Source organism: Theropithecus gelada, chromosome 1, assembly GCF_003255815.1.
Source record: "Theropithecus gelada isolate Dixy chromosome 1, Tgel_1.0, whole genome shotgun sequence".
NCBI classification, from domain to species: domain Eukaryota; kingdom Metazoa; phylum Chordata; class Mammalia; order Primates; family Cercopithecidae; genus Theropithecus; species Theropithecus gelada.
Genome location: NC_037668.1, coordinates 123,106,204 through 123,132,818, shown reverse-complemented (window position 1 = coordinate 123,132,818; position 26,615 = coordinate 123,106,204). Strand labels below are relative to the sequence as shown.

The 26,615-nt window shown below is 42.0% G+C and overlaps 2 protein-coding genes across 10 annotated transcripts in view; one reads left to right on the top strand and one right to left on the bottom strand.

Moving 5' to 3' along the window:
• Positions 1–11,432, top strand: part of CNN3 (calponin 3) — a 30,676-nt gene extending 19,244 nt beyond the window's left edge. Inside the window, exons 2-7 of one of the 2 annotated variants that reach the window (XM_025378987.1) lie at positions 4,982–5,103; positions 5,318–5,384; positions 6,244–6,381; positions 6,716–6,832; positions 8,863–9,009; positions 10,302–11,426. In XM_025378987.1, coding sequence (XP_025234772.1) covers positions 4,982–5,103; positions 5,318–5,384; positions 6,244–6,381; positions 6,716–6,832; positions 8,863–9,009; positions 10,302–10,643 — 933 coding nt within the window. In that variant the 3' untranslated portion in view covers positions 10,644–11,426. Of the gene's footprint in view, positions 1–4,981; positions 5,104–5,317; positions 5,385–6,243; positions 6,382–6,715; positions 6,833–8,862; positions 9,010–10,301 lie in introns of both variants that reach the window. The other variant, XM_025378997.1, reaches the window with a different exon arrangement.
• Positions 11,433–13,137: 1,705 nt separating this feature from the next.
• The window catches only part of SLC44A3 (solute carrier family 44 member 3), a 75,239-nt gene continuing 61,761 nt past the window's right edge, over positions 13,138–26,615 (bottom strand). For all 8 annotated transcript variants that reach the window (XM_025378956.1, XM_025378927.1, XM_025378911.1 and 5 more), the window contains 3 exons: positions 17,082–17,219; positions 15,832–16,068; positions 13,138–13,569 (listed from right to left, as the gene is read on the bottom strand). In XM_025378956.1, the coding sequence (XP_025234741.1) occupies positions 13,465–13,569; positions 15,832–16,068; positions 17,082–17,219 (480 nt within the window). In that variant the 3' untranslated portion in view covers positions 13,138–13,464. The remainder of the gene's footprint in view (positions 13,570–15,831; positions 16,069–17,081; positions 17,220–26,615) is intronic.

The following is a 26,615-nucleotide window of genomic DNA, read 5'->3' as shown; positions in this document are numbered from 1 at the left end:
GAAACGACTGACCTGCATTTGAACTGAAGGGTGACTCCACACTGGTGCTCTTAGCTGTCCTGAAGATAGAGCCGAGGGAAGCTCTAAGGGCTAAAGCCGCCGCCACCACCACCACAGGATGAGCCCCGGACTCAGGCACAGGAAGATGAAGAAGAGCACGTGAAGTTGTCGGAGGAGCCAGAGCAGAGCAGGTCGAGCGCTGAATGCACGGAGGAAGATCAGCTGTACCCGTTGCCCCGGGAGGCTTTTTTCTTGGTCTTCATTTTCTTCACATGTTGATTGTATCTGGCAAGAGCGATGTTGGAGAGCTTCAGGTAGGAGCCTTCAGCAGGTGTGCCCAGACAGGATTCTCATCGGCCCCTGGATCATTTGCATGTGCGCCTTGATGCAAAGAAGGCTGCCAGGCACTGTTTGGAGAATTTGTGCGTGTTTAAGAAAGGAAGAGCGGGCATATAAAGAGGAGCTGCTGTGGATTTGAAATAGCCAGGCAGAAAGTCTGTGAAAGCAGCTTGGGAAGGCTAAGAAAATAAATCTTGAAGAAGAATAAAGAAAAGGATATTTATCAACAACTTGGAAGAGTAATTTTTATTTATTTTTTATTTTTGAGATGGAGCCTTGTTCTATTGCCCAGGCTGGAGTGCAGTGGCGCGATCTTGGCTCACTGCAAGCTCCACCTCCTGGGTTCACGCCATTCTCCTGCCTCAGCCTCCCGAGAAGCTGGGACTACAAATTAGCCGCCACCTCGCCCGGCTAATTTTTTGTATTTTTAGTAGAGACGGGTTTTCGCCGTGTTAGCCGGGATGGTCTTCTCGATCTCCTGACCTCATTCCCCCCTGCGCTGCCCTCCCAAAATGCTGGGATTACAGGCGTGAGCTACCGCGCCTGGCCAGGAAGAGTAATTTTTAAGTAAATTAGAGTGAAATTTCCATGAAGTATTAATGAGGTAAGTTTAAGCAATTATTTTAAGCTAACTTTCTTTTGTTGAGAGAAAGAAAATGTAAGTGGCTTTCTGCCAGATGTTCAGAAATTGAAGCTTTTTAGATGAAAATAGTAAGTCATTTTTATTGGCCAAAGATTACTTTTTAAAATTGCTCTCAGTTCCTTGATTTTAAAAGATAATGCTGTTTTGCTGGCCTGACTGCATAAAGCTCACTTACTAGAAACATATTCGCAGTATTTGGATAGAAGAATCCCGTTGCTCCTTTACTGAAAGGAAACCCTGAGCCCAAACCAACAGTTATTTGATGTGGCTGCATTCCTAGTTTTCATTTTTAATGGATCATATGGGGCTTTGAGTTTTGCATACATGTACTTACGAATTTCTTTTGTGCACATGGTCATATGGTAAGTCTCAAGGACAGCATCACCTGTCCAGAGCTCCCCCCTACAACCACTCATTGGCAGAGCCAGGATTTGAACTGAGGTCCATCTGACTCCAGTGCTTGATTTTTCTATCTCATCACTTCCTTGACCAGAACTGTCAGCAGAGAAGATGAAAACTTCTTACTGGGATCTACTAGGCTATTTCAAGTTAGGTCTGTAATCACTTCGTGGTTTGGGGCATGGCACCAAATCTGTTGGACACATTTTTAACAATGGACACATAAATATGCTTTTAATGTTTTTCTGCTTAAATAATAATTGGTGTCATTTGGTATGAAAATTACCATCACCATCACCATCCTGTGAAATACCCTAAACTACTCTAACATAATTTTTCTCTACATTTGAAGAAACAAGAGAAAATACTTCTTCAGTTTTTTATTATTTGACAAAATTTTGTAGACAGCTGAGAGTAGGAAAGGACCTAGTGCAGTCATCCAGTTCAGACTTCCTCTTGGATCAAGAGAAGTTAGAGAAACTAACCCAGGGCCAATAGCAAAGATAGATGGAGCCAGGCGTGGTGCCAAGACAGAACTCCTCTCACCCTAGTATATTATGTTTTTCTTCAGATTGATCAAAATATATCTCCTAGTTGAGAACACCTTCACTTTTGGGAAAAAAAAGTCACCTTACAATTAGAATGTGCTTTCCATAGTTAATGCTTGAGGAGTACTCTTTTCTCCTTTTCTTCTTTGCCTATCCCCTTTCATACCACCACTTCCAATTTATATAGCGAGGATTTATTTTTCTAGCCATGCAGAACAAGACCCCAGTGTGAAAATATAGTCAAGACTTTAGAAAATGTGTCTACCGGCTGGACACAGTGGCTCACGCCTTTAATCTCAGCACTTTGGGAGGTCGAGGCAGGCGGATCACCTGAGGTAAGGAGTTCGAGACCAGCCTGACCAACATGGTGAAACCCCATCTCTACTAAAAATACGAAAATTAGCCAGGCATGGTGGTGTGTGCCTGTAATCCCAGCTACTCGGGAGGCTGAGGTAGGAGAATTGCTTGAACCCAGGAGGTGGAGGTTGCAGTACACCAAGTTCACGCCACTGCACTCCAGCCTGGGCGACAGAGCAAGACTCCATCTCAAAAAAAAATAAAATAAAAATGTGTCTACCAATTTAATATTTGCTTTTATTTTCTAAAAGTGCCATAAAACATGGGTTTATTTGATGTGTTGGAGGAGATATATTATCCTAGAATATTTATCTAAGGTATAATAAGGTATAATAGGAGTAATGGAGGCTGGGGGTGGTGGCTCGTCCCTGTAATCTCAGCACTTTGGGAGGCTGATGCGGGAGGATCACGTGAGACCAAGAGTTTGAGACTAGCCTGGGAACAAATTGTATTTAAGACTGTCTTTTATAAACTAACCTCCATGCCATACTTGATTCATGGAACATTGCACAGTCGTCTTAATATGAAAATATAAACTTACTGGATTTTCATTTGTAATTCTGGGTAAATAAATCTGCAATTTAAATCAGTTATCCATTATTCTGTCAAAGCTGTAGAGCCATTTCTCCAACTTGGGTAAAGGGTGCAAAGGATCAAGAACTGCCATCTCCCTAATGCCACCGTAATTTAGTGAAATCATTTGCCCTCTCTCAGTCAAAGCAGAAGCTTCATGCTTTGGCATGGCGGGGAGGGAAAGAGAGTCCCTGAAAACAGCCCAGGAGTAGTCTGATTATGTGCCAGGGGATCCCTCAGGCTCAGGTGCACAGTGAGCCTTCAAGAGGGGGACCTGGAACGTAGACCTTTCCACTTACTTGACCTGGGAAACGGGATGTTTTTCCTACCTTGAGAAGTTAAAGGCTGTTGTGGCTTTTGATAGACACAAAAAGGAACTGTGATCAAGTGTGACACTTTGAGTCTGTGTTTTTTAAGACTCAGCGTTGGTTTTCACTGTTGGGTGACTTCAGGTAAGCTGGCCAGGTTCGTAAATGTCTGTCGTGATCCTGGTGGTCAGGCTCTCTCTCTCGGAAAGGACCTGAATGCAGCCTGCAGGCCTGTATGCTCTGGCACTAGGACTCTGGGGCGTTTCCCACAGTTGTGCTTGGTTCCTCCGTGAGTGGTGTGGACTGGAACTTGCGGGACCTCTTTGTGACTAAAATGTGAAGATGTCATTTCATTTCTTGCCATGATTAACCCTCCCTGTGTCTTATGGACACAGCAGACATTTCTACCTTCATTCCCATTTCCAACAATGTAATTGATTCCCAAGCTCATGATCTCTATCTCCTGGGCATTTCCTATGTATACTTGGCATTTTCACCTGTGCTCAATGAGAAGACGAATGACACTGGATCTTTCCTTCTTCCCAGCTGTGGGTTATTTTTTGGCGGTGGGGCGGGAGACAGGGTCTCACTCTGTTGCCCAGGCTGGAGTGCAGTGGCGTGATCATGGCTCACTGTAGGCTCGATCTCGTGGGCTCAAGTGATCTTCCTACCTCGGCCTTCCAAGTCACTGGGATGACAGGCATGCACCATCAAGCCCAGCTGAATTTTTTATTTTTAGTAGAGACGATGTCTGTCAATGGTGCTCAGGCTAGTCTTGAACTCCTGAGCTCCAGAGATCCACCCAGCTCAGTCCCCAAATGCCGAGATTACAGGTGTGAACCACTGCGCCTGCCTGAGCTGTGTTCTCCATAACCCTGATTGACCAGCCCCTTTAAGGAGACTCCAGGACACCGATAGCTTAAGAACTTGGGCATGTGATTTTTTTCACAATATTTTGCTTAAATTTTATTTTTTCAATTATTTTAAATTGAGGTCTGTGGTCTTACTAAAAAGGGATCTTTCAAAACTTATGTTTAGTAGTTTTATCATGTATAATAGCGTAGCATTTGTGTTGGTAAGTTGGCCTTTATTTTTGAATTCTGCAAGTAAAAAGTTAAACTTTCTTTTCGTTTTATCAGATGTTTGGGTGTCAGGTTCAATTCTAGATACTAAGAATCTGAACTAGATGCTTTTCCTTCTTGTAAGAAGTCTAATAGAATAGAGACTACATAAACAGAATTTAAATATTGTACAATAATTAGTACTAAGTGTGTGTGTGTGTGTGTGTGTGTGTGTGTGTGTGTAGTATGTAGTGTGTATTTGGCAGAACAGAAGGCAAATACCAGAACTTCCCAGTCAACAAAACTATTGGAATGTTACGTATTGGCGAGGTGTGAGATACTCTGTAAAATAACTGCATGTGTCAGAATCCTCTCCCCTTCTTTTATTGGAATACGGTGATTAATGACTTAAACCTTAAAGTTGGAGTGCCATATTGTAACATACCATAAATCCTTGTCACTTCCTGTGGATCATGAAGGGAAATCTGATGTCTCTTGATGGATGTTCTCTCCTTGTCAGTCCCAGCCTCTCCGTGTGCTGTTCAAAATTTCGTATGACACTGTCTTCACCAAAAATTTGTTATTAGTTACTGAAGTTGTAACGGTTAAGTTTGCCATTGAGCTCTATTGAGTGTCATTTACTGCACTTCACAGCTGTGGTCTTAATGGATAGTGAAAGCAGAGCACATTGTGAGTCGGCAGTTTCTGGTGCTTTCGTGAAATTCTTCTAAAGTGAGTTAACTTGTATTTCAGATTGCTTCCAAGTATGATCATCAAGCAGAAGAAGATCTTCGCAATTGGATAGAAGAGGTGACAGGCATGAGCATTGGCACCAACTTCCAGCTGGGCTTAAAGGATGGCATCATCCTCTGCGAGTGAGTTACAGCCCTCCAGAGTCAGTTTCCGCTCTTCCAGTTCTTTCCATGGCCTTCTCTCTTACTCTCCTTCTCAGCCCAGGTTGTCAGACCTTGATACTCTACAGATATATTTAATGCTTTCCCTTACTGATGTTAAAGAAGCAACTTGATATTTCAATCCTTGTTTTTGTGTGACTAGTAAATAAGATGTCTCTCATATTTTTCTTTTCAGACTTATAAACAAGCTACAGCCAGGCTCAGTGAAGAAGGTCAACGAGTCCTCACTGAACTGGCCTCAGGTAACAGCCAAACCAACCACCTCTGGTTCTAGTTGGTTGCATTTTATGTAGTGGAAACTTGATTTCAGGTTTGGTTTTTTGGTTTTGTGTGTTTTTTTTAAACTTTTTGATTACAGTTTTTATATAGATGTAGCAGAAATTTGTGCATATTTAATTTTTTGCCCTTTTTTAATGGTTCCATATTACTTATTGAACTAGTTCTGTAATTATTATGTTTAGCTTAGAAGTTTTCCTGTATTTAGTCTGTGTACATTCAGAAAGGACTTGACACAGCTTACACAGAGAAATGCAACCCAGACCTTAAGGATAAGGGAAAAAACAAGGCATTCTACATAACTAACAGTGGACTGCAGAACAGTGTATCAGACATAACCTTAGTTCATGAATGTGTATGAGTAAGGAAAATGGGATACTTACTGGTCTTGAACATGTGTTTTGAGATATGAGAGAATGAGTATTTAGTAACCACAAATTTATTCTGAAATTAAAATGAAAACACATAATGAGTTATTTATTAGTATGAGTAATTATATACCTTTTGACAAATAAAATTCCAGGCCTGGATAGCTCTGATACAGAATCCTTTTAAAATATATAAGGAAGCTGTTGCCCGCAAAAACTGAAAACACGTAACCGCTTAAAAATATGAAGACCATGATGTGCCCCACAGTGAGAGAGACGCTCTCTTCTTGCTCTTTCCTGTTCCAGAGAGAGCCGTGCTTAGCATGTATTTGGTTGAATCCTTGTCAGACAGCTTTCTGGGCGGCATCTTGTAACTAGTTATGAAGACTTAGAATTCTTAGAAATTATGAATGTCAATATTTAGCTCCAGAAGTTATAAAACTCTTCTTCTTTATAGTTGGAGAATATTGGCAACTTTATTAAAGCTATTCAGGCTTATGGTATGAAGCCACATGACATATTCGAAGCAAATGATCTTTTTGAGAATGGAAACATGACCCAGGTTCAGACTACTCTGGTGGCTCTAGCAGGTCTGGTACGTACATGTCTTTAATGGCTGGTTAACAGATTCCCACCACGTTGGTGATGAATTGCATCATTGCTGTTTCATGGGGGTGCAGACCAGGTGGGGCGGGGCCTGTCTCTTCTGTAATTATTAGCTTTGTGGAAAGGCTGCTGACATCAGCTGCCTCGTACTAGATAGCTTACTTAGAACAGTCACATTTCAAATGATGCAGTATATCACTGAACAGCCTTAAATATTTTTTATCTCTAGTTTGGGCCCCTTCGTCTATACCATATCATTTCTTTGTTGTTCCTTCTGTGAAACTCTGTTGGCCTTTTCAGTTAGTGTGCATGTTTCTGTCTAGGCTAAAACAAAAGGATTCCATACAACCATTGACATTGGAGTTAAGTATGCAGAAAAACAAACAAGACGTTTTGATGAAGGAAAATTAAAAGCTGGCCAAAGTGTAATTGGTCTGCAGGTAAGTAATGTGGTGTTGCTTATTCAGTTACTTATTCAATATGATTAATTCTCACCATGCAAAATATTAAGCCTCTCCTAAGTGAAGAATAGATGGAAGTGCTATAGTACTTGGGGGGTGGGTATAGTTTATACAATTTATATCTATTTAAAGCCCATAAGACAATGATCATTTTTAGAGGAAACCTCAGGTATACCACCTGACTTGACAGTTATTTCCCCAGGAAATGAAAATTTTTAATTGAATCATATTGTCTATATTTTTTAAAGAAAAATGCACTTTTAAATTTTTTATTTTAGCTTTTTTTGTTGTTATTGAGACAGAGTCTCGCTCTGTCGCCCAGGCTGGAGTGCAGTGGCGCAATCTCGGCTCACTGCAACCTCCACCTCCTGGGTTTGAACAATTCTCCTGCCTCAGCCTCCCAAGTAGCTGGGATTATAGGCATGAGCCATTATGCCTGGCTAAGTTTTGTATTTTTGGTAGAGATAGGGTTTCACGATGTTGGCCAGGCTGGTCTTGAACTCCTGACCTCAGGTGATCCGCCCGCCTTGGCCTCCTAAAGTGCTGAGATTACAGGTGTGAGCTACCACACCCAGCCAGAAATGTACTTTATAAATTCCTTAATGTTATTGACCAAATGAGGCATTTTTACACAACCTTAGTGCCAAAGTCACTTATTTACAATACCAAATCATGATATAGCAGCCAAGCCCTGTTAGAATTTGTCAGTTTAAATTCCTCTGAAATACGTAGTTCAGATGTTTTCCTTCTCTTCATTGTTACCCTGGAGAGTGTCATGGAAACGCCATTGCTAACGCCCTAAATGCTGTTGGCTTTACTCTCCAAAAGCCACCATACCTGCTGGACACAGTGCCCCTTTCTGGACTGAGTCTGTGCAAGTTAGATTTGTTTTTGCACAGTACAAAATTGTATCGGTGGCGAGAAACTGGAAACCTACATTTCAGAATAATAGTCAGTTGGTTGAATTACAATTCCATAAAAGCAAAGTGTAATGTAAAATTTTACACTAGAGTTTGAAAAGATAGGTTATGGGGAAAAAAATCAGATCATCAAATACTGTGGTCAGCATGGAGTTTTAAAATGAAAACTGCACATGTTTTCGTATGTATTTGTATATGTGTATGTGCATCTATAGATATATACATAGACACATAGGTTAAAAAGCTAAAAGGATAGTCACAAATGTTGACAGTGAATGGATGGTGGGATCACAATGATTTTTTCCCTCTCCTTTTTGCTTATATATGTTTTCTGAATTGTCTTCAATGAACAGATTTTATATTTAGTAATAAAGATTTTCTTTCATCTTATTTTTAAAGAAAAAAGATCCAACATCAGAAAAGTGTCCCTAACCAGTGGAACAGGGTGTAATGGTTGGTCCTGAAGCCATACTGTTCTCAGTGGGGAAGAAAAGTTAATTACTGTTTCCCTGAACTTTGCTGAGTTCAGATTCCTCATTCCACCTTTCTCCAGCTCTGTCCAAGGACACGGGAGTTGCAGGAATAAAATGTGGTTCCTTTCTGGCGAAAATGTTGGTGATTTTGAAACTGAAAGAAGTCCTTGTCAAGCTCCCAGAGAAAACAGCTGGCATTTGCTTTCACATTTTATGTAAAACATTCCTGGAGTAGAACAGCATATTGCTTGGCCTAGGATTGCTTCTGTTTAAATAACCAAAGCTGGTACCTCTTAATTTGGTTATCTGGGGAAACAGTAGCAGAGGAAATTATTCTGCCACTGTAATGACTTTTAGTGTGTCAGTCCACCTGTTAAAGTGTGTTTAATTCTGCTATGTATGAGGTTTTATCTATAGTGAATTTCTTTAAAATTTTCTTTTTAAAGTTTGCACTTGAAATTTGTTTGTAAACACATGGAAGAGTTGGCTGGAGCCTCAGCTCAGTAACTTGTCAGTTGTGCCCCTTCTGTCTTTTTAGTAGCGTGGAAAGTTTTGTTTGTGTTGTGTATATTGTTGACATCTGATAATTTGTGCAATTTTACTTTTAACTTAAAAGATGGGAACCAACAAATGTGCCAGCCAGGCAGGTATGACAGCTTATGGGACTAGGAGGCACCTTTATGACCCCAAAATGCAAACTGACAAACCTTTTGACCAGACCACAATTAGTCTGCAGATGGGCACCAATAAAGGAGCCAGCCAGGTAAGCAATACCTTTTTCTACTTGTACAAGAGTACACTTACCTTATTCTTATTAACTAGAAGTTTAAAGTAGGCATTTTTTGTATAGTTTATTTAAGAGTATATTCCTTCAGGAATGTGGACTTTGCTGGGAAAGCAAAAGAATCAAAAGACCTTTTCGATAGCAGCAAAAGCACGATGTGTCTCGTGGTTTTTGTTGGCAGTTAGAACAGCTGGCCTTCTTTCTACCTAGCCAGCAGAAAAAAAGATACGTTTATTACAGTGTTCTTGCTCCAAAATCCAAGTAAAATATTGCTCATTTAAATGCTGACTTTTTTTTTTTTTTAAAGAACCCTTAATTAATAGGTAAAATTATCTGGTGTCCCACTAAGAAGGATTTAACTAGCATTCCTATTAGATGTGTCAATATAAGGAGATGGAAATGCAACGTGATGAAAATACCAGTACACCACATCCAAGATAGAAATATTTCCTTCTTAAAAATAGATCACCAGCACCTCAGAAGGAAGTTCCAACAACCATTTGAGAACAGACAGGTCTCACATCCAACATCAGCTGGGATAGGGTTTGGAAAACATTTTCTTAGTGAGTCCAAGGGAGATTGATCACTTCGCCCTTATGGAACACATCCTGCCAGGTGTGGCGTTATGTCTCTCATAGCTGCCACTCACGTGTACTTTTCTACCCACTCTGAACCTGGAAGTGTGTGCCTGATGTAAGCAGAGATGAAGTATGAGTTACTGTACTCTGAAAAAGAGGGGAGTGGCTGTGAAGTGGCTGGCTCTTCTGCATCTCAGCCTTTTGAAAAGACTCAAGTCCTTAAGATCTGCTCAACATAGTTTTTGTTGAATATATTATAAACTTGTGAAATTGGTAACCCGGATAATGTATGTGGTCCTCATGGGCATTCACATGGAACTTTGTGGTGTGGAAGCATTATGATTTCACATTCTTTATGTCTCATCCTCACTTAAATCCAGAGTAAGTAGTAATGTCTCCATTTTGCAATTTGAGAAAGCTAAAGCTAAATTTACTTGTTTGAGGCCACATGGTAATTTTATAGCAGAGCAAGGATTTTGAAGAAAGGTCTCACCTAGCTCAAAAGCCAATGAATATTGCTTCCTGGAAGTGATTCGGTATCAGGATATTTTGGTTAAGCTAGCTTTACCCCTGAACCAAATGAAAGTTCATGTACTGCTGTTCATATTCAGTGTGAATTCTATAATCTATAAATTATTCACAAGAGTAGATTCTAGCTGCCGTTTTAACTTTTATACTATGTTCTAATACCAGGCAGGGATGTTAGCACCAGGTACCAGAAGAGACATCTATGATCAGAAGCTAACATTACAGCCGGTGGACAACTCGACAATTTCCCTACAGATGGGTACCAACAAAGTTGCTTCCCAGAAAGGAATGAGTGTGTATGGGCTTGGGCGGCAAGTATATGATCCCAAATACTGTGCTGCTCCTACAGAACCTGTCATTCACAACGGAAGCCAAGGAACAGGAACAAATGGTTCGGAAATCAGTGATAGTGATTATCAGGCAGAATACCCCGATGAGTATCATGGCGAGTACCAGGATGACTACCCCAGAGATTACCAATATAGCGACCAAGGCATTGATTATTAGATCCACACAGAAGGAGCGCAGTATTTAGTCCATTGTTTTTATTCAGTGAGAACCAAGCTAGCCTTGAGTAATTTTTATCTTGTCTTCCTAAAACACTATTAAGCTTATTGTACTTTTAAGAAAAATTGCCTTACATACATTCCTTTTTCCTTTTTCTGCCTCTTCCCTCAATAGTTGCCTTTTAGTGCTGTAATAGTTAAATCCTACAGCATAATCAATAACTCGCATATGAAGTAAAAAGGAATACTGTGAAAGGGGAGTACTCTTGTACAGCCAGTTCTTGTATGCAAAAATCTATGCATTTTTACAATCTTATATTAAACTGGTATTTTCAAACAATAGAAACTATTTTTTTTTTTTTTTTTTTACAGTTTAGTGTATCTGGTTTCTACATGGAAGACTAAACTCATGCTTATTGCTAAATGTGGTCTTTGCCAACTAAATTTAAGATGCAGCATTTTAGAAATTTACATATCAATGTTTCTACAGTATTGTTTGCTAATTTTTAAATAAAGTCATGATCAGTGTGCATTTGTGATTATATGTGTACTCATTCTCTTACCTAGCGGACAAGATCTTTTCAGAGTGGTGTTTCTAAAGGAGCATGTACAAAAGTGGCCTGTGGACATTTAGGCCTGGGTGATGCATTTGCTCTTCCTGTTTGTGCCAATGTATCAATGTAGAGTTGCTCTGTTTTCTTCAACTGTATTTATTGCTGCATTTCTCAGCATAAACTTATCCCATTGTATTTTTTATAAATAAATATTTTGTTTTGAACATTCATATGAACCACAGGCTGATTATTTTCTGGCTAGCTTCTAGATAGGTAGGGTCAGATTTTTTTTAAGTACCTTTTTCCTAGGTACTGTTACAAGGTACATTAACATTTTATTTACTCCACACAACACTGCACTCTATGCTTAAGGAGATTGAGGCTTAGGAAACCATTACACATAGTAAATGACAGGATTCAAATCATTTTCTGACCCTTGCTTATTTCACTGTGACTTAGCTGGCCCAGATTCATCTTAAATTCAACTTGGAATAATCTTAAAATAATTTTTAGGAATATTGATAGGAGCATTGGGGAATTTTCCTATCTTAGGGTAAATATGAATAAGAAATATGCTAGGTCAGCCATAGGGTGTGCTGCTTGATAATAAGCTACGGTTTATGGTGAAACATAAACCTTCAGTCCTGACAGAGGGAAGGACAAACAATAACTAGGTGTCATAGTGACAAAAATGCAGTCACTAAAAGAAACTTAGTAACTCTCACTTTCCGACATTGTCTCAGCCAAGCCATGTCTTCTGATAGGATTGGATCTATCAGGTTTGGGGGCGAAAACCGTCCATTTTTTGCGAGAGATGAGGAGTATATACACATGCTTTGACGAGCCCACAAAAGTGAAGCCTATTAGCTCATCATGTCACAATGACTAGGTTTAATGCTTCTGGGAAACTGCTTGTAAAGGAAACTATTGGAGTCAAGCTAATTCAATGGTGGCATTTAAGAAAAAAGTCATTGCATTTAAAATAGACCAGAGTTCTCAGGCTGTCCTTGTCATCTTTGACTCTTCAAAGTTTAGGGGACGGAAGCCTTATATCACACTACCTGCCCTGCCATTTAAGTCAGATTGATTCTCATGAGGCTGCCAATCAACATGTTAAAATGTTTCTATTTGGTTAGAGGTTTGAAAAGGAAAAGCTCTTCCCCTCGCTCCCATCTACATAAATCTCTGCGGTCCGGGCAGAGGTATTTTTAAAAATCTGTCTCCAGGTAATTTCTCAGGTGGGGCTGTGGTTGAAAACCACTTCTTCCAGAATGTCTGCCGTAAGAGTGCTTGTGTATCAGGATTTCTGAGATAAATTGTGTGTGCCGTCATGGAATGTGATCTGGTGGCGAGACATAACAAAAAGAAAGTGGATTCACAGTCATATCAGAGCATGGAGGAAAAGGACAGAAGAGAGGGCAAGTAATGCTCAGAGGCATTGCAGAAGCATGATGCTATCAGAGCTGGGTTTTGAAGAATAAGTAGGAGTTTGCCATTAGCAAAGAGGAGGAAGAGTATTCAGAAAAAAGGAAGAGCATGTGCACCGACTAAATCATTGGTGACACTCCTGCCTGTCCTGTACATGCCCAGTTCAGGTGGTAGTTAATGTCAGAGTTTACACTTTGGGCTTTTATTGTCACCAAATCTAAGAACTGTACTTTGAAAAGTGAATCCACTCAGCATATTTCCAGGATTGGATGAGTAGGGAAGTGTCCTACCCTGTATAAGAGCAACGTTCCACGCTGGACATGGTGGCACGCCTGTAGTCCCAGCTGCTTGGGAGGCTGAGGCAGGAGGATCACTTGAACCTAAGAGTTGGAGGCTGCAGTGAGCTATGATGGCACCTGTGTGTCGCCACTATACTACAACCTTGGGAACATACTGAGACACTGTCCCTTTAAAAAAAAAAAAAAAATTCCAGAGATTTCCGCTAACAAAATCCTTAAAAAGGTTTATTTATTAGTTATGCACTTACAGACTTGCCTCAGTTCTTATATAGTGTACTTTTTAAACTGATGCATATAAACATGGTTTTAAGAGAGTTTTTCTGTCCTAATTTGTACCAAAAAAAGGTGGTAAACTAATATGGTTCCAGTATTGTTACCTGGTCAAACAAGAATGACACAGACAATGAGAAAGAATAGTTTATTAGGTCTTCTTTAAAAAAGAAAAAATCCCACTAACTTTTCTCGAGTGGTCTTGTCTTCTATTCTGTAAATGGTTCTTTAGAAAGAAACGTTTTCCAAGTACAAATCCCTAAATGGGTATCTATCTCGCAATGGCCTGGAGTTCTGTTCCCTCGTCATTCCTTAATGAGTGCTCGTCCTGCCGTGCCCTTGCATTGTTTAATTTGTTGCTCTTTTTTACAAAACTCTGAAACAAAAGAACAAGTTAGATGAGTATTGATGTGTCTGCACTGTTGATAATGTAGGGGCCAAGGGAAAACTTCTCCTTTGCCCTCTGAAGGTTTGCTGAAGAATTAACTTACAAAGGCAGATTAACAGGAGAAATGGCATATAAATTAGCAAGCACAGCGGAGAATCACAGAGTGATTGTCTAACCATGAAATGGGGATGGGGAAGTGTGGATGATTTTTAGGGGGTGGTAAATTACTTTTAGGGGAGTTTAATGAGCTTGAAGGATACTTAATGGCTGGCGACAAAGTCTGTTGGGCCCGCAGAGCAGACAGTGGTTTGTGACAAAAGTCTGTCCAGGTATGTTGACTGAAGTTAGTTTTTGTTTCTGCTATATAAGTCCAGTTAATGGAAAACTCAGGGAAGGGGCCAGAGGCTGTTTTTTTCTTTGGTGGGTCTGGACTTTAGGCAGATAAGGGAATTTCATTCAGATGACAGCTTCATCCTGCACTTTGGGAGAAGGTCAGAGTCAAAGTGCCATATTCTGGAGTATCGGTTTCTGAGTCCCAATGATAACCATTTACAAGTTCTTGGCCTTAAATTTCAGATAAATGGATCCTTAAGAAAGTTTCTCCTGTTGAAACAACTATTTTAAGGGGTAAATTTTAAGGTGGATTTTTTTTTTTTTTGGTAGGGAGACGGAATTGCCCTCTGTCGCCCAGGCTGGAGTGCAATGGCACCATCTCAACTTACTGCTACCTCCACCTCCCAGGTTCAAGCGATTCTCCTGTCTCAGCCTCCCAAGTGGCTGAGATTACAGGCGCCTGCCACTGCGCCTGGCTAGTTTTTGTATTTTCAGTAGAGACAGGGTTTCACCATGTTGGCCAGGCTGGTCTCAAATTCCTGACCTCATGTGATCCACCTGCCTCGGCTTCTCAAAGTGCTGGGATTACTGGTGTGAGCCACAGTGCCGGGACTTCAAGGTGGATTTTTAACTGGGAAAGTAAATCAGGGGATGGGGACCTGGCTAGCTTCATACCACCATCATAAACACTTTCCTTAGAGTACATACAAAGAAGTCAATAAACAAGTAAAAAGTAAAAATTGTATTTTGGCTGGGTGTGGTGGCTCACAACTGTAATCCCGGCACTTTGGGAGGCTGAAGCGGGTGGATCACCTGAGGTCAGGAGTTCAAAACCAGCCTGACCAACATGGTGAAACCCCGTCTGTTCTAAAAACACAAAATTAGCCAGGCGTGGTGGTGCATGCCTGTAATCCCAGCTACTTGGGAGGCTGAGGCAGGAGAATCGCTTGAACCTAGGAGGTGGAGGTTGCAGTGAACCGAGATTGCACCATTGCACTCAAGCCTGGGCAACAAGAGCAAAACTGTCTCCACAAAAAAAAAAAAAAAAAGAAGTAAAAATTGTATTTTTATGTTTTATATGGAGAAGGATGAGGATACATTAATTATAAACTGTGGAAGTGGTTCTTAAAAAATTGAATGGCTGCTGAACTAAAGAGTGCATTCAATGCTCTGTTTCAAGCTAAAAGGGCTTGAACACCTAATTTTAATGGCAACAGAATGAAAGAAAAGTATGAAAATCTATAACTCAGACAAGGAAAAGAGATGAGACATGATTCAGCTGTTAAAATATCCCTGTCTACCCAGGATAAGGCAAATAGGCAACAACTGTGTTGCAAAGGCTGTTGCAAACAGCTGCCTGCTACTTCCAGATATAAACAGTATGGGCACTCCGCTGAGGGTGTGGCTTTTCTCACACTGGTGTGCCTGGGCTAATAAAGGGCCCGAGAATTGCAGATCTGTCAATACTGGCACAGAAGAGCACATAAGTGTGCTCTCTCTAATAGAGTGGGTATGAACATCATGCTTGGAGATGCAAAAATGCTTTAGAAAAAGATCAACTGTTAAACTTCTAGACCACCCACAAGGCTAGATCATGCCACGAGCACCAAAGGGACCTGAACTACTGTGTTCAGGACATCTTCTGCCCAGAGTAAGAAGTGCTGCTGCTACTTAGGAATCCATCTGATCAGCACTTTTGTTCAGCTTCACTTCTCCAGGGAGAAGGTTCTCAGAAAGGGAAGTGGGTTCAGCCTTGGAGAGTTCAGCCCAAATCCCACTTTCAGGCTCTGGGGTAGTAGAAGCCTCAGAGTCTTCTAGAAGACACAGGCTGGATATGAGCCTCTTTTGTGTGTGCAGCTTTACAAAACTGAGATTGCGAGCATGGACATTGCAACTGGAAATGAAATGTTTGCTTACCAGAAATTCTTGGTCCATAAAGTAGGGCTTTTCTGACGATCCATCATTTGTTTCCAGATCAACAGCAAAACACAGGAAAAGTGCATCCAGCACAGTTTCAAACACAGATAAAAAACTATGGGCTACTAAGTAGGCAAAAAAAGCTACCAATAACAGAGGGACTGCCCACACCTGGAATGCCCGATTGTAGTTAAAAGCCATGAGTCCTCCAAAAACAGTGAAACACACCACTAACACCTGTGCAAAAGAAGAGTTTGTTGAAAATCTTTATGAATCAGTTGCTTAGATGTTTTTGTCAGTTACAAGTAATGCTTTAATATACATTCATGTGTGCAACGTGTGTGTGCACTATTGTAAAGAATGCTTGTCAGAAATTTTGGCAGAATGAAATAGAGGAAAAAATGAAAAGCTGTATCAAAAGGAAACCCAGTTAATGGTGGGTAGGAAGGTTATATGTTATTTTATCTGTGCCTAGCTTTTGTATTCATATAAATGTAATAATATCTCACAAACTTTTTATTCTGTTTTTTCACTTAACACCAAAATAAGCTTATTCACTTTAAAACTTTTTTAGAAAGCCCCCCTTTCTTTTGAGACAGAGTCTTGCTCTGTCACCAGGCTGGAGTACAGTGGCATGATCTCAGTTCACTGCAACCTCTGCCTCCCAGGTTCAAGTGATTCTCCTGCCTCAGCCTCCCGAGTAGCTGGGATTACAGGCACCTGCCACCACGCCCGGCTAATTTTTGTATTTTTAGTAAGGATGGGGTTTTGCTATGTTGGCCAGGCTAATCTCAAACTCCTGACCTCAAGTGATCTTCCCGCCTCAGCCTCCCAAAATACTGGGATTACACATGTGAGCCACCTTGCCCAGTCCAGGTTTCAATACTCTTTCCATATATTCTTATTGAGAAACCCACAAACATTCATTTTCTGAGGTTAGTAGTATGTTCATTTTAGACCTGAAAAAGAATGAATCAGAATGGTAGAACTGATCACAGGTAAGAGAGTAAGAGTAGGATTAAAATTCTGGCTCTACCTATTGTAGAACCCTGGAAAGGTTATTAAACCTTCGTTTTCTCTTCTGCAAAATAGGGATACCTCATGGGATTGAGGATTAAATGAGATAAGGAAGCACAGAGTCCACTACAGAGTAAGTACTCAAGAAATATAGTTCCCTTTCAAACCAATTGTTGTGTGGCTTAATTTTCAGAATCCCAGGCTCCTTTATTTATTTAGTTAAGATATCTCACCTTTCCTAGAAAAATTATGAAGTCTCCAAAGCAGTTAATAGATGTAAAATGACTTGAATTCTTGGACAAGATTTTGAATGCATCTTTTGCTGACGTACAGAAATCTGTCCCATTAATAGCAGTTGTAGTATATGCATTCTGAAACAGAAGAGAATTGTTTAAAAGGTAATTCTTATAATTATATTTTTAAGGCAATATATTAATACAGAGTGTTTGCAAACTAGAGTTACAATAAACCTACTCTCTCTACCCATAAAAAAATACCATTTTCAAATTCCTTTCCAGTCTGATTATACCCATATATATTTTCATATAGTGGCAGCAGATAGGAAAGATAAATAGGTACTTATGGTTAATATGAATATCCCACTACAAACATGTGGAAATGATGGGTAAAGCATAAGGGTTTTGTTTGCTTGTTTGTTTTGAGACAGTCTCACACTGTTGCCCAGGCTGGAGTGCAGTGGTGCCATCTCGGCTCACTGCAACCTCTGCCTCCTGCGCTCAAGCGATTCTTGTGCCTCGGCCTCCTGAGTAGCTGGGATTACAGGCGAAAGCCACCATGCCTGGCAATAAATTATTTTTTAATGCACAACAGAGTTTGAGGGCAGGAAGTTTAGGTCCCAGAAAGCAAGCAGGATCTAATGGTTTGTGAGAGCTGAACCCAAAGGTGCAACAGGCATGCAATTAGGCCCTTGCTAGGGAAGCAAACTCTTTCAACAAATTCAGGATTCATACTCAGTTCAACCTCAGTCAGCCATTCCAGGAAGATGGTACAGAAATCCACTACGTGCCTGGGACTGTTAAAATCCTAGGGTTTTGCAAAGGCAAAGCAACATCGCCACCTCCCAGGCCAGGGAATAGTGGAGTCCTACAGGTAACAACCACTGGAGAAGATGAGGAGCTCACAGGAAAATTTTACAGAGGACCCATGGAAATGAACAGCACAACAAACAGAATCTGTACCCTGAGAACGACCTGGGAAAAAAGTATTTAGGGAGCTATGTTTAAGGTACTAAGAAAATAGTGAAAGAAACAGTAACCATAAGGAATAAACAGAACAGTATGAAAAACGAAGAGGCAGAGTAGACAACAAACTGAATAGAAATCCTAGAAATAGGCCAGGCGCCGTGGTTTAGGCCTGTAATCCCAACCCTTCGGGAGGCCAAGGCGGGCGGATCACCTGAGGTCAGGAGTTCAAGACCAGCCTGAGCAACATGGAGAAACCCCATTTCTACTAAAAATACAAAATTAGCCAGGCGTGGTGGTGCATGCCTGTAATCCCAGGTACTTGGGAGGCTGAGGCAGGAGAATTGCTTGAACCCGGGAGGCGGAGTTTGCGGTGAGCCAAGATTGCGCCATTGCACTCCAGCCTGGGCAACAAGAGCGAAACTCTGTCTCAAAATAAAAACAAAGCTAGAAATAAAAAATATACAGTGTAACTGGTATGGTGTCATGATTATATATATTTTTTCTTTGTATAATAAGCATTTCTATGTTACCACATGGCTTTTATAATTTTAATTTTAATGCATATTCTGGGATGCACATATGTGCATGTGTACGTGCATGTGTGTAGCTGGGACATGTTGACTGTTTCAAATGTTTTGCTCTTATAAACAACCATGCGATGAACTCTTGATTTCCTGACTTTGGATAATTTCTTAAGCATACATTCTCAGAAACAAGATTACCATATCAAAGACTACAAATGTGTGTGTGTGTGTGATTTATGTTCACATGAGATGATTTCTCAGGTCATTTTTTCCAAAATACCTTCCCTTTATGACTACATTTCAAGACCATTTATGCCTCTTGAAATCTTTAAAAATGCTACTTGCATTGCAGATTACAACAAGAATTTAAAACTTTCCTGGGAAAATACACGAGAATACTACCTACTTGGGTTGTTGTCATTCCTTTTGGTTTGGATAAAGGATGAAAGTTTTTTGTTTCATGATATACAAATTAACCCTTTTGTACACCCCTTCAAACACATCACAAGGTAATCAGTGTGGAGTCTACTGCAGTAATCAGCCTGCCATGGTGCGGGGCCTAATAGAGTAAGTGGAAGAGATGAAGACCACCAACAAGTATAGGATTAAGAGAGCGGAATTAACTGACCCAGTTTACCAAACTCCCACTTCAAGGCCAACAAGAGAAGAATGTTTAGTCCTTAAAGACAAAAGGCTGAGCCAGGTGCGGTGGCTCATGCCTGTAATCCCAGCACTTTGGGAGGTTGGGGTTGGGGGCAGATCATGAGGTCAGGAGTTCAAGACCAGCCTGACCAACATGGTAAAACCCTGTCTCTATTAAAAATACAGAAAGAAATAGTTGGGCATGGTGGCACACGCCTATAATCCCAGCTACTGGAAAGGCAGGAGAAACACTTGAATCCAGGAAGCAGAGGTTGCAGTGAGCCGAGATCGCGCCACTGCACTCCAGCCTGGGCGACAGAGCAAGACTTCATGTCAAAAAAAAAAAAAAAAAAAAGACAAAAGGCTGGAAACCATATCCCATAAGGGCACCATGCTTGCCTTAGAGATTTTCAGTCAGACATCAGATGAATTTCCTGCAAAAATGCCTTAATAGTATTCCACAAGGAACTTTTGGTTTTGGACTTACACAGAATGTGTGTGAAATTTGCTTTGAAAATCTCAAACCAGCTCTTGCTGGAAAGCTGCTCCAGTTTGGGGGCCTGAGCCTTGTGCAGGGATGTGGAAACTCATTTACTTATATTATTTAACTAGGCATCTTCAATCATCTTGGGTTTTCAAAGCCCTGATGACCAATCTATTCATTCATCCTCAAAGCACATCTGTAGGAAGGGTGGGTGAAGAATGGCATAATTGTTCCTTTACAGACTGGAAACCAAGATCAAGGGCATTTCCCCCAGGTCCCCTGGTGAATCCATGAGACAGAGACCTTTTTATTTTTATTTTTTTAATTCTAACCTTCTGGACATTACACTATCAATTTTCATTAGGAAAAATTGCTATTTAAAAGCATGGTGGTTACGGTAAGCACAGGCTCTGTAGCCAGACTGTCTCTGTGCTCAAAACCCAGTTCTACCACTGCCTGGCTGTTGGTCTTGGACAAACGATCTAACCTCTCTAAGACCTCAATTTCCTCATCTATAAAATGACTTACAGCACCTACCGCAAAGGGATGTTGGGAGGATTAAAGAACATACTCCCTGTAAAGCACACAGAAAATGTGTAATAAAGAGTGGTTATTATCATCCAGACATCACCAAAGATGATCTCATTTACAACTGGGAACACAGAAGCAACTCTTTAAGCACCTGAGGAGGTGTGGCAGGGGCCTGTGGTTGCTTTACCTGTAGGCTTTAATCCCTCACACCCACAGGGATCCAGGAAAGGGCTTTTCAGACCACATGCCAGTCCCCAGCATCATCTTACTTTGTTACGGCAACTCCACCATGTGCCGCTCAGCCTCTGTCTCTGCCTCCTCTCTTCATTCAGGCCGTCTCCAGCCCACCACCCCACCACCCCATCACTTCCCGGCTCTAAACTTTCTAAAGCGCTTCTTGCTTCCCACAGGGAAGCACTGTTTTTGTGGGGACTTCTTTTTCTGCAGATCGCTGCCTCGTATTTAATTTAGCACCATCTCTCATAAGCAGTAAAAACAGATTTCGCTCTTTGGCTAAAATGATTAAAAGTTAAAAAGATATTATACTTTCTCATGCATGTGTTGACTTCAAAGAGTTTTGGGGCCTGTAAGCATTTATCTTTTCTTACGTATCAGGCCCACGGAAAGAGGGCATTAAAACCACTCTGATAGAGAAATTATATATGCCTTCCTGCAGGTACCACACCACTAGCATTTACCAGATTCAACCCTGAGTGCAACAGAGATCTAGAATTAACATCTGAATGAATAGGGGGAGGAGGGAGGAATCACTCAAGACACAGGATAGGGATTAAACATTTCTGCTGCTTCAGCATTAGCTAATTTATACTTATTCTGAATAGAAGCTGCTTGTCAGGCAGCTGGAAGATGGATTGCACTAACATTTTCATCGTTAAGTCCTTGTTCTGAGAATTTGTATTTGCCTGGGATGACAGAACTCAGGATTAACGTGCCAAGGTAATCTGCAGACTCTAACAATATGTGGAAATGATTGGCCATAATAAGGATTAGGAAACACATTTTATTGGTTATGGAAATTAAGAGATCCTAAAGGCTAACCTTTAAACAAGTAAGCAGGAGGTAGTGGCATTCGGCTTTTGATTTATCCCCAAAATTCAGTGTGCATACTTCTTTAGCGTCACAAAACAGATGGGTGGATATTTCTGTCTTGAAATTGAAGCTATAAACACACAAGATAGATACGAGGAAGGATTGCCAAGCTGGCGGTGGTAGTACCTCAATATTAGATCCCAATTCTCATTCCCTTGCTTGGGATTAAAGACTCCCTCCAGGTACAGGTGGATTAGTTTTCAGACTTTAACGGACTGGTCACCTGGGACTGTCCCAAGTGGCTGAGAAGCACTGGGGGAAGAACACAATGAGGACGGCCCTGTGTGGCTGTGAGGGCTTCAAAACAATGAAATACATAGCACAAGTGCACATGTGAGGGCCACGAAGAGCAGAACCACAAGCTGGAGGGAGAGGGGAAGAGAAGGCCCAGCAGGAGAGATCAGGGAAGGCTTCATGGAAGTGACATGTGAGCTGGCCCCAATGTTGCCTGTCTCCAGCAGGGTAGGAGGCAGCAGCAGGAGCCAGCAATGTGAGCCACAGACGTGAGCGTACCAGCAGGCACTGGGGGGCCCGAGCAGAGGAGAAATGGGAACAGGTCTGGAAGAGTCGGGGGGTCAGCCCTCGGTGGGTGGGGCTGACACAGTGTGGAGCAAAGGCAGTGAAAGGAAGTTTCAGGAGGACTCATGATTTTCAGCCTATGCCTCTGGAAGCTCTCCCAGGCTGCCCTGGGGAAGTTCAGGTCAGATCTCCCTCATGACCATCTTCTGCTGAGCCACGAAGCTCTGCACCTTCCAAGGCTCCTTCCTATTCAAGCCTAGGAGACTCCCCAAGCACCTTCACAATGCCTGCGGGGCTCTGCTGGAGTTGGGTAGAAATGCTGTGTGGCCATGCAGCCATTGAGCACACCAACCTGCCAGCAGTCATAAGCCAGGGGCTAGGCCCAAAGACCGTGAGTTCTCGGGAGAAAATAGGAGCGTTAGGAATAGTAACTCCTCCCAGGCACTCTGGCTCCCCTCCACCCCTACCTCAGTGGATGCCTTAGTGATATATCCCAAATGCCTTGGCACAGACCTAACGGTAGCTACAACTTTCTAATTTCCATCTGTGGCCTTTTTCTTTTGCAGTCATTAGGCAGGTGTGCAACTTTTGTGTGTAAACAATAAATAATAACGGCATTAATCTATCACATACTATGTGCCAGGCTCTATTCTACCTCTCCCCGAACACATTCACTCATTTAGTCCTCTTAACTCCAACCCGATGAGGTAGTTAAGGAAACTAAAGCACAGAGAGGTAGTGTACCCCCGGTCCCACGCAGGTCATAGATGTTGTGTCCGTCTTCCATGAAGTAGACCTCTAACTCGTTCAGGCCCATATGCTGGAAAACATTTACTTTGAGCTGTACTTTGTGCTTTTTCTCCCAGAAAGGTCAAAATAACAAAGCGGTGTTCTCGTGAGATGCACCATTGAAAACAGCTGAGGATGTGGCAGGACGGCTCAGTGGAAAGAGGCTGGATTCCAGCCATGTTGCCTCCAAAGACTTGCGGAACGGCTTCCACCAAATCACATCATTTCTCAAAGGCTCTCACTTTGCTGCTTGGAAAAGACATCCACCAACTCCAGCGTTCCATGATGCTTTATGTTTGTGCTTCGTGGCCAGCCACCCTCAGATCATCATCTCATTAGATCTCATCTGTTTTCACCACAACTCAGTGAAATAATCACCGTGGGTGGTATTATTCCCTGCTGCCTTTGTGTGTGTGTGTGCGTGTGTGTGTGTGTGTGTGTGTGTGTGAGAGAGAGAGAGAGGGAGTCTCACTCTGTCGCCCAGGCTGAAGTGCAATGGCGCAAATGTACTCCAGTGTTCAACTGATTCTCCTGCCTCAGCCTCCTGAGTAATTGGGACAACAGGCACCCACCACCACACCTGGCTAATTTTTGTATTTTTAGTAGAGACAGGGTTTCACCACATTGGCCAGGCTGGTCTCAAACTCCTGACCTCATGTGATCCGCCCACCTCGACCTCCCAAAGTGTTGGGATTATAGGCATGAGCCACTGTGCCTGGCTGGTATTATCCTTATTTTATAGAAAATTCTAATTATTGAAGAAAATGAGATTTAAGTGTCCTTTTAGGTAAGAGAAAATCTAGATTACCTCTTTAAGTTAGTTTGAGAGCTATCCAAGAATGTTAATTGTAGCTTTAACATAGAAAGAGCGTTTTTTTAACTCCTGAAATCAAATGCTTAGCCAGCACAGCTCAGCCCTTTGTCCATCATCAGCTGAGTCTGTCCTCTCACTGAACTCAACTGTTTTCTTCTTTTGGTGGCAGAACTGTGAATCTGGGTTTCTGCCGACTCTTCAAAAAGGTAAACAGAGTTTCCCTCCGTAGTGGAGGGAAGGTATTTGCCGAAAACCATGCCATGAATAGCCAGCTTTATTTCTGGAACGCCTTCCTCACAGAATTCTGATATTTATTCTCAAAGCAAGAACTACTAAAACAAACTTGAGACACTGGACAGTGAATAAATAACACTGGCATTCATACTTTCCTCAGAACTAAAAAAATTACAGTGAAATCTGAGTCCAGATACATCCCCATACATCCAGGGGCCTTCCTTGGACCTACAGTAAAACTGGCAGGAACCGTCCTAGACCAGTTTCATCTTGAGCCCTGTTTTTATCACAAACATATGTGGAGTGAGGCAGTGCACAGCCTCTGGGCCTTCCAGGGCCCTGCATTCACCGTTCAGATCCCTTCAGGAATGCACCGGTCACCAGGATGCAAACAAACATCCAATGAGATGGTGAGGAGGGAAACCAGCCAGTCCCCTGGGGCTGCCGCCAGGTGGGAGGTGGGGTGGAAGAAGGAAGGACAAATATGAGAGCTGCCTATGAAGCCAGGAACAGGGCTGTGCTGTTTTGTTTGCTCTTTTAACACTTTTCTTTTTGCTTAATTTTTAGAATGGCTTTATTATTTCCATGCTTATCATAAAAAAATCAAACAACACAGAGACAAAGAAGCAAGAAAGTCAATGTGATCCCACCCCTTAGAAATAACCACTGCTGACATCGCCTGGCCCTCACCCCAGCACCCCTCTGTGAATATACACAGAGGAAGAAAGGCAGGCCGGATACACTGAGCATGCGCTACAGTAATGAACTCACTCTCTCCGCGGTACTTTAAATAAAAGGACAAATGTTCATTTGACTTCAACAAAAGAAAATGAAACTAAACTGACACTGAAGGAATACCCAAATTTCAGGCAAATTGCACCTTCACACACAAGACGTAGGTTTTAAAAAAGTTTTCTGAAACATTAGGAAGTTAGAGTACTTATTGTTTTTTTAACATAGGGTTTTAAGTTTAGGCAGTGTAGATAAGAAAGATGAGTCCTCTCACGCTTTCTCCTGCATCCTGATTTTAGTGAGTTTCATTATTCTGACTTTGCCAGGGTTTTGAAGATTTATAGGCTCTTTGATGATGAAAGTCTCTACGTCTAAGTTGTTTTTGTTTGCTTTGTTTGAGACAGGGTCTTATTCTGACACCCAGGCTGGAGTATAGTGGCTCAATCATGGCTCACTACAGCCTCAACCTCCTCCCAGGCTCAGGTGATTCTCCCACTTCAGCCTCCCGAGTAGCTGGGAATACAGGCATGCGCCACCACACCTGCCAAATTTTGTGTAGCTTTTTGTACAGATGGGTTCTCGCCATATTGCCCAGGCTGGTCTTGAATTCCTGAGCTCAAGCTGTCTGCCTAACTTGACCTCCCAAAGTGCTGGCATTATAGGCATGAGTCACTGCACCCGGCCTAGTCTTTGTTTCTTAATGAGGTGTATGCAGCACTGCCACCGTGCCTGCCCCTTCACACACCTGCTGTGGACCACTGCATTCACACCATCCTGGAAGGCCCCAGTGGTTCCTCCACTCCCAGATGTGGTTCTCTCTGCTGAAATGCCTTCTGATCCCTGGCCTCTCTGTGGGGCTAATATTTGTTGAATAGATAAAGAAAGATGCTCTGGTAAACCAAGAATATCTTCTGAATACTATTTTTTCCTATGAAACCCAAATTCAATGGATTGATCCCTTTGTTCTTTCAGCAGAATGTGCGGATTAAAAGGCATCCTAGATATCACCTAGAAAAATGCTCTCATTTCACCAATGAGGAATTGGCAATCTCGACCAGGTAGAGGAAGTGACAAAGATGGAACAGGAATCAGGTGCTCACAGCCAGTGCTCTTTGTGTTAGATAAGCCTTGTCCTCCCACAAATTCAGGAAAGGCCACATGAGGCAACAGCATCTTGCCGGACTTGATCCTTCATTGATCTGCCAGCAAAGCTCTGCACTCTGCGGAGAAAGCCCACCAGAACGATGATTCCTAATGAAGAGGCAGGTCCAAGTTAGAGGACCGTGTGGAAGTGTCACCTTCATCCCCCAAGCTCTTTCCCAGTTGGAGTGCTGCTACATCCTTTATTCCCATTTGACCTGTGCATAATCAGTGGTGGAAGGGAGCAAATCAGAAGCAAGGCCTGGTTTTCTGGAAGGCAAAATTAAACAGTGGACCTGTGACATGGGAAACACAGAGGATGGGGAATGCTGGGGCTGTTACTGACTTCAGGCTTTCTCAGAAGGAAGATGACATAGATGGGTTTGTCGCTATTAGTGAGCGCCACTCCCTGGTTTCCTCCTCCTTACCCTTAGCCTTGGCAAGGAACTCCAGGCAGCACAGCAAAGCCAGTGGGCCACAGCTTTTGGAGTCACGAGGATGACCACATAGTAGTGCTGTCACCTGGACATGCTCTTCATCCTCTGGGGCTGTTTCCTCATTTGTACAATGGGGATAATACCTACCTAATACACAAAGTCCTAGAGAAGATAAACTGAGACTGTGTATGCCAAATGTTTACCATGCTGCCCGGCATACTGGGCCAACTCAGTGGATGTCTATGGGACTTACAGACTTTAGAAGGTTGGTTCTTTTTTTTTTTTTTTTTTTTTAGATGGAGTCTCGCTCTCTCACTCAGGCTAGAATGCAGTGGTGTGATCTCAGCTCACTGCAACCTCTGCCCCCTGGGTTCAAGCGATTCTTCTGCCTCAGCCTCCTGAGTAGCTGGGAGTACAGGTGCGTGCCACCATGCCCGGCTAATTTTTTTTTTTTTTTTTGTATTTTTAGTAGAGACGGGGTTTAACCATATTGGCCAGGATGGTCTCGATCTCCTGACCTTGTGTTCCGCCTGCCTTGGACTCTGAAAGTGCTGGGATTACAGGCCTGAGCCACTGCGCCCGAAGATTTTTTTTTTTTTTTTTTGG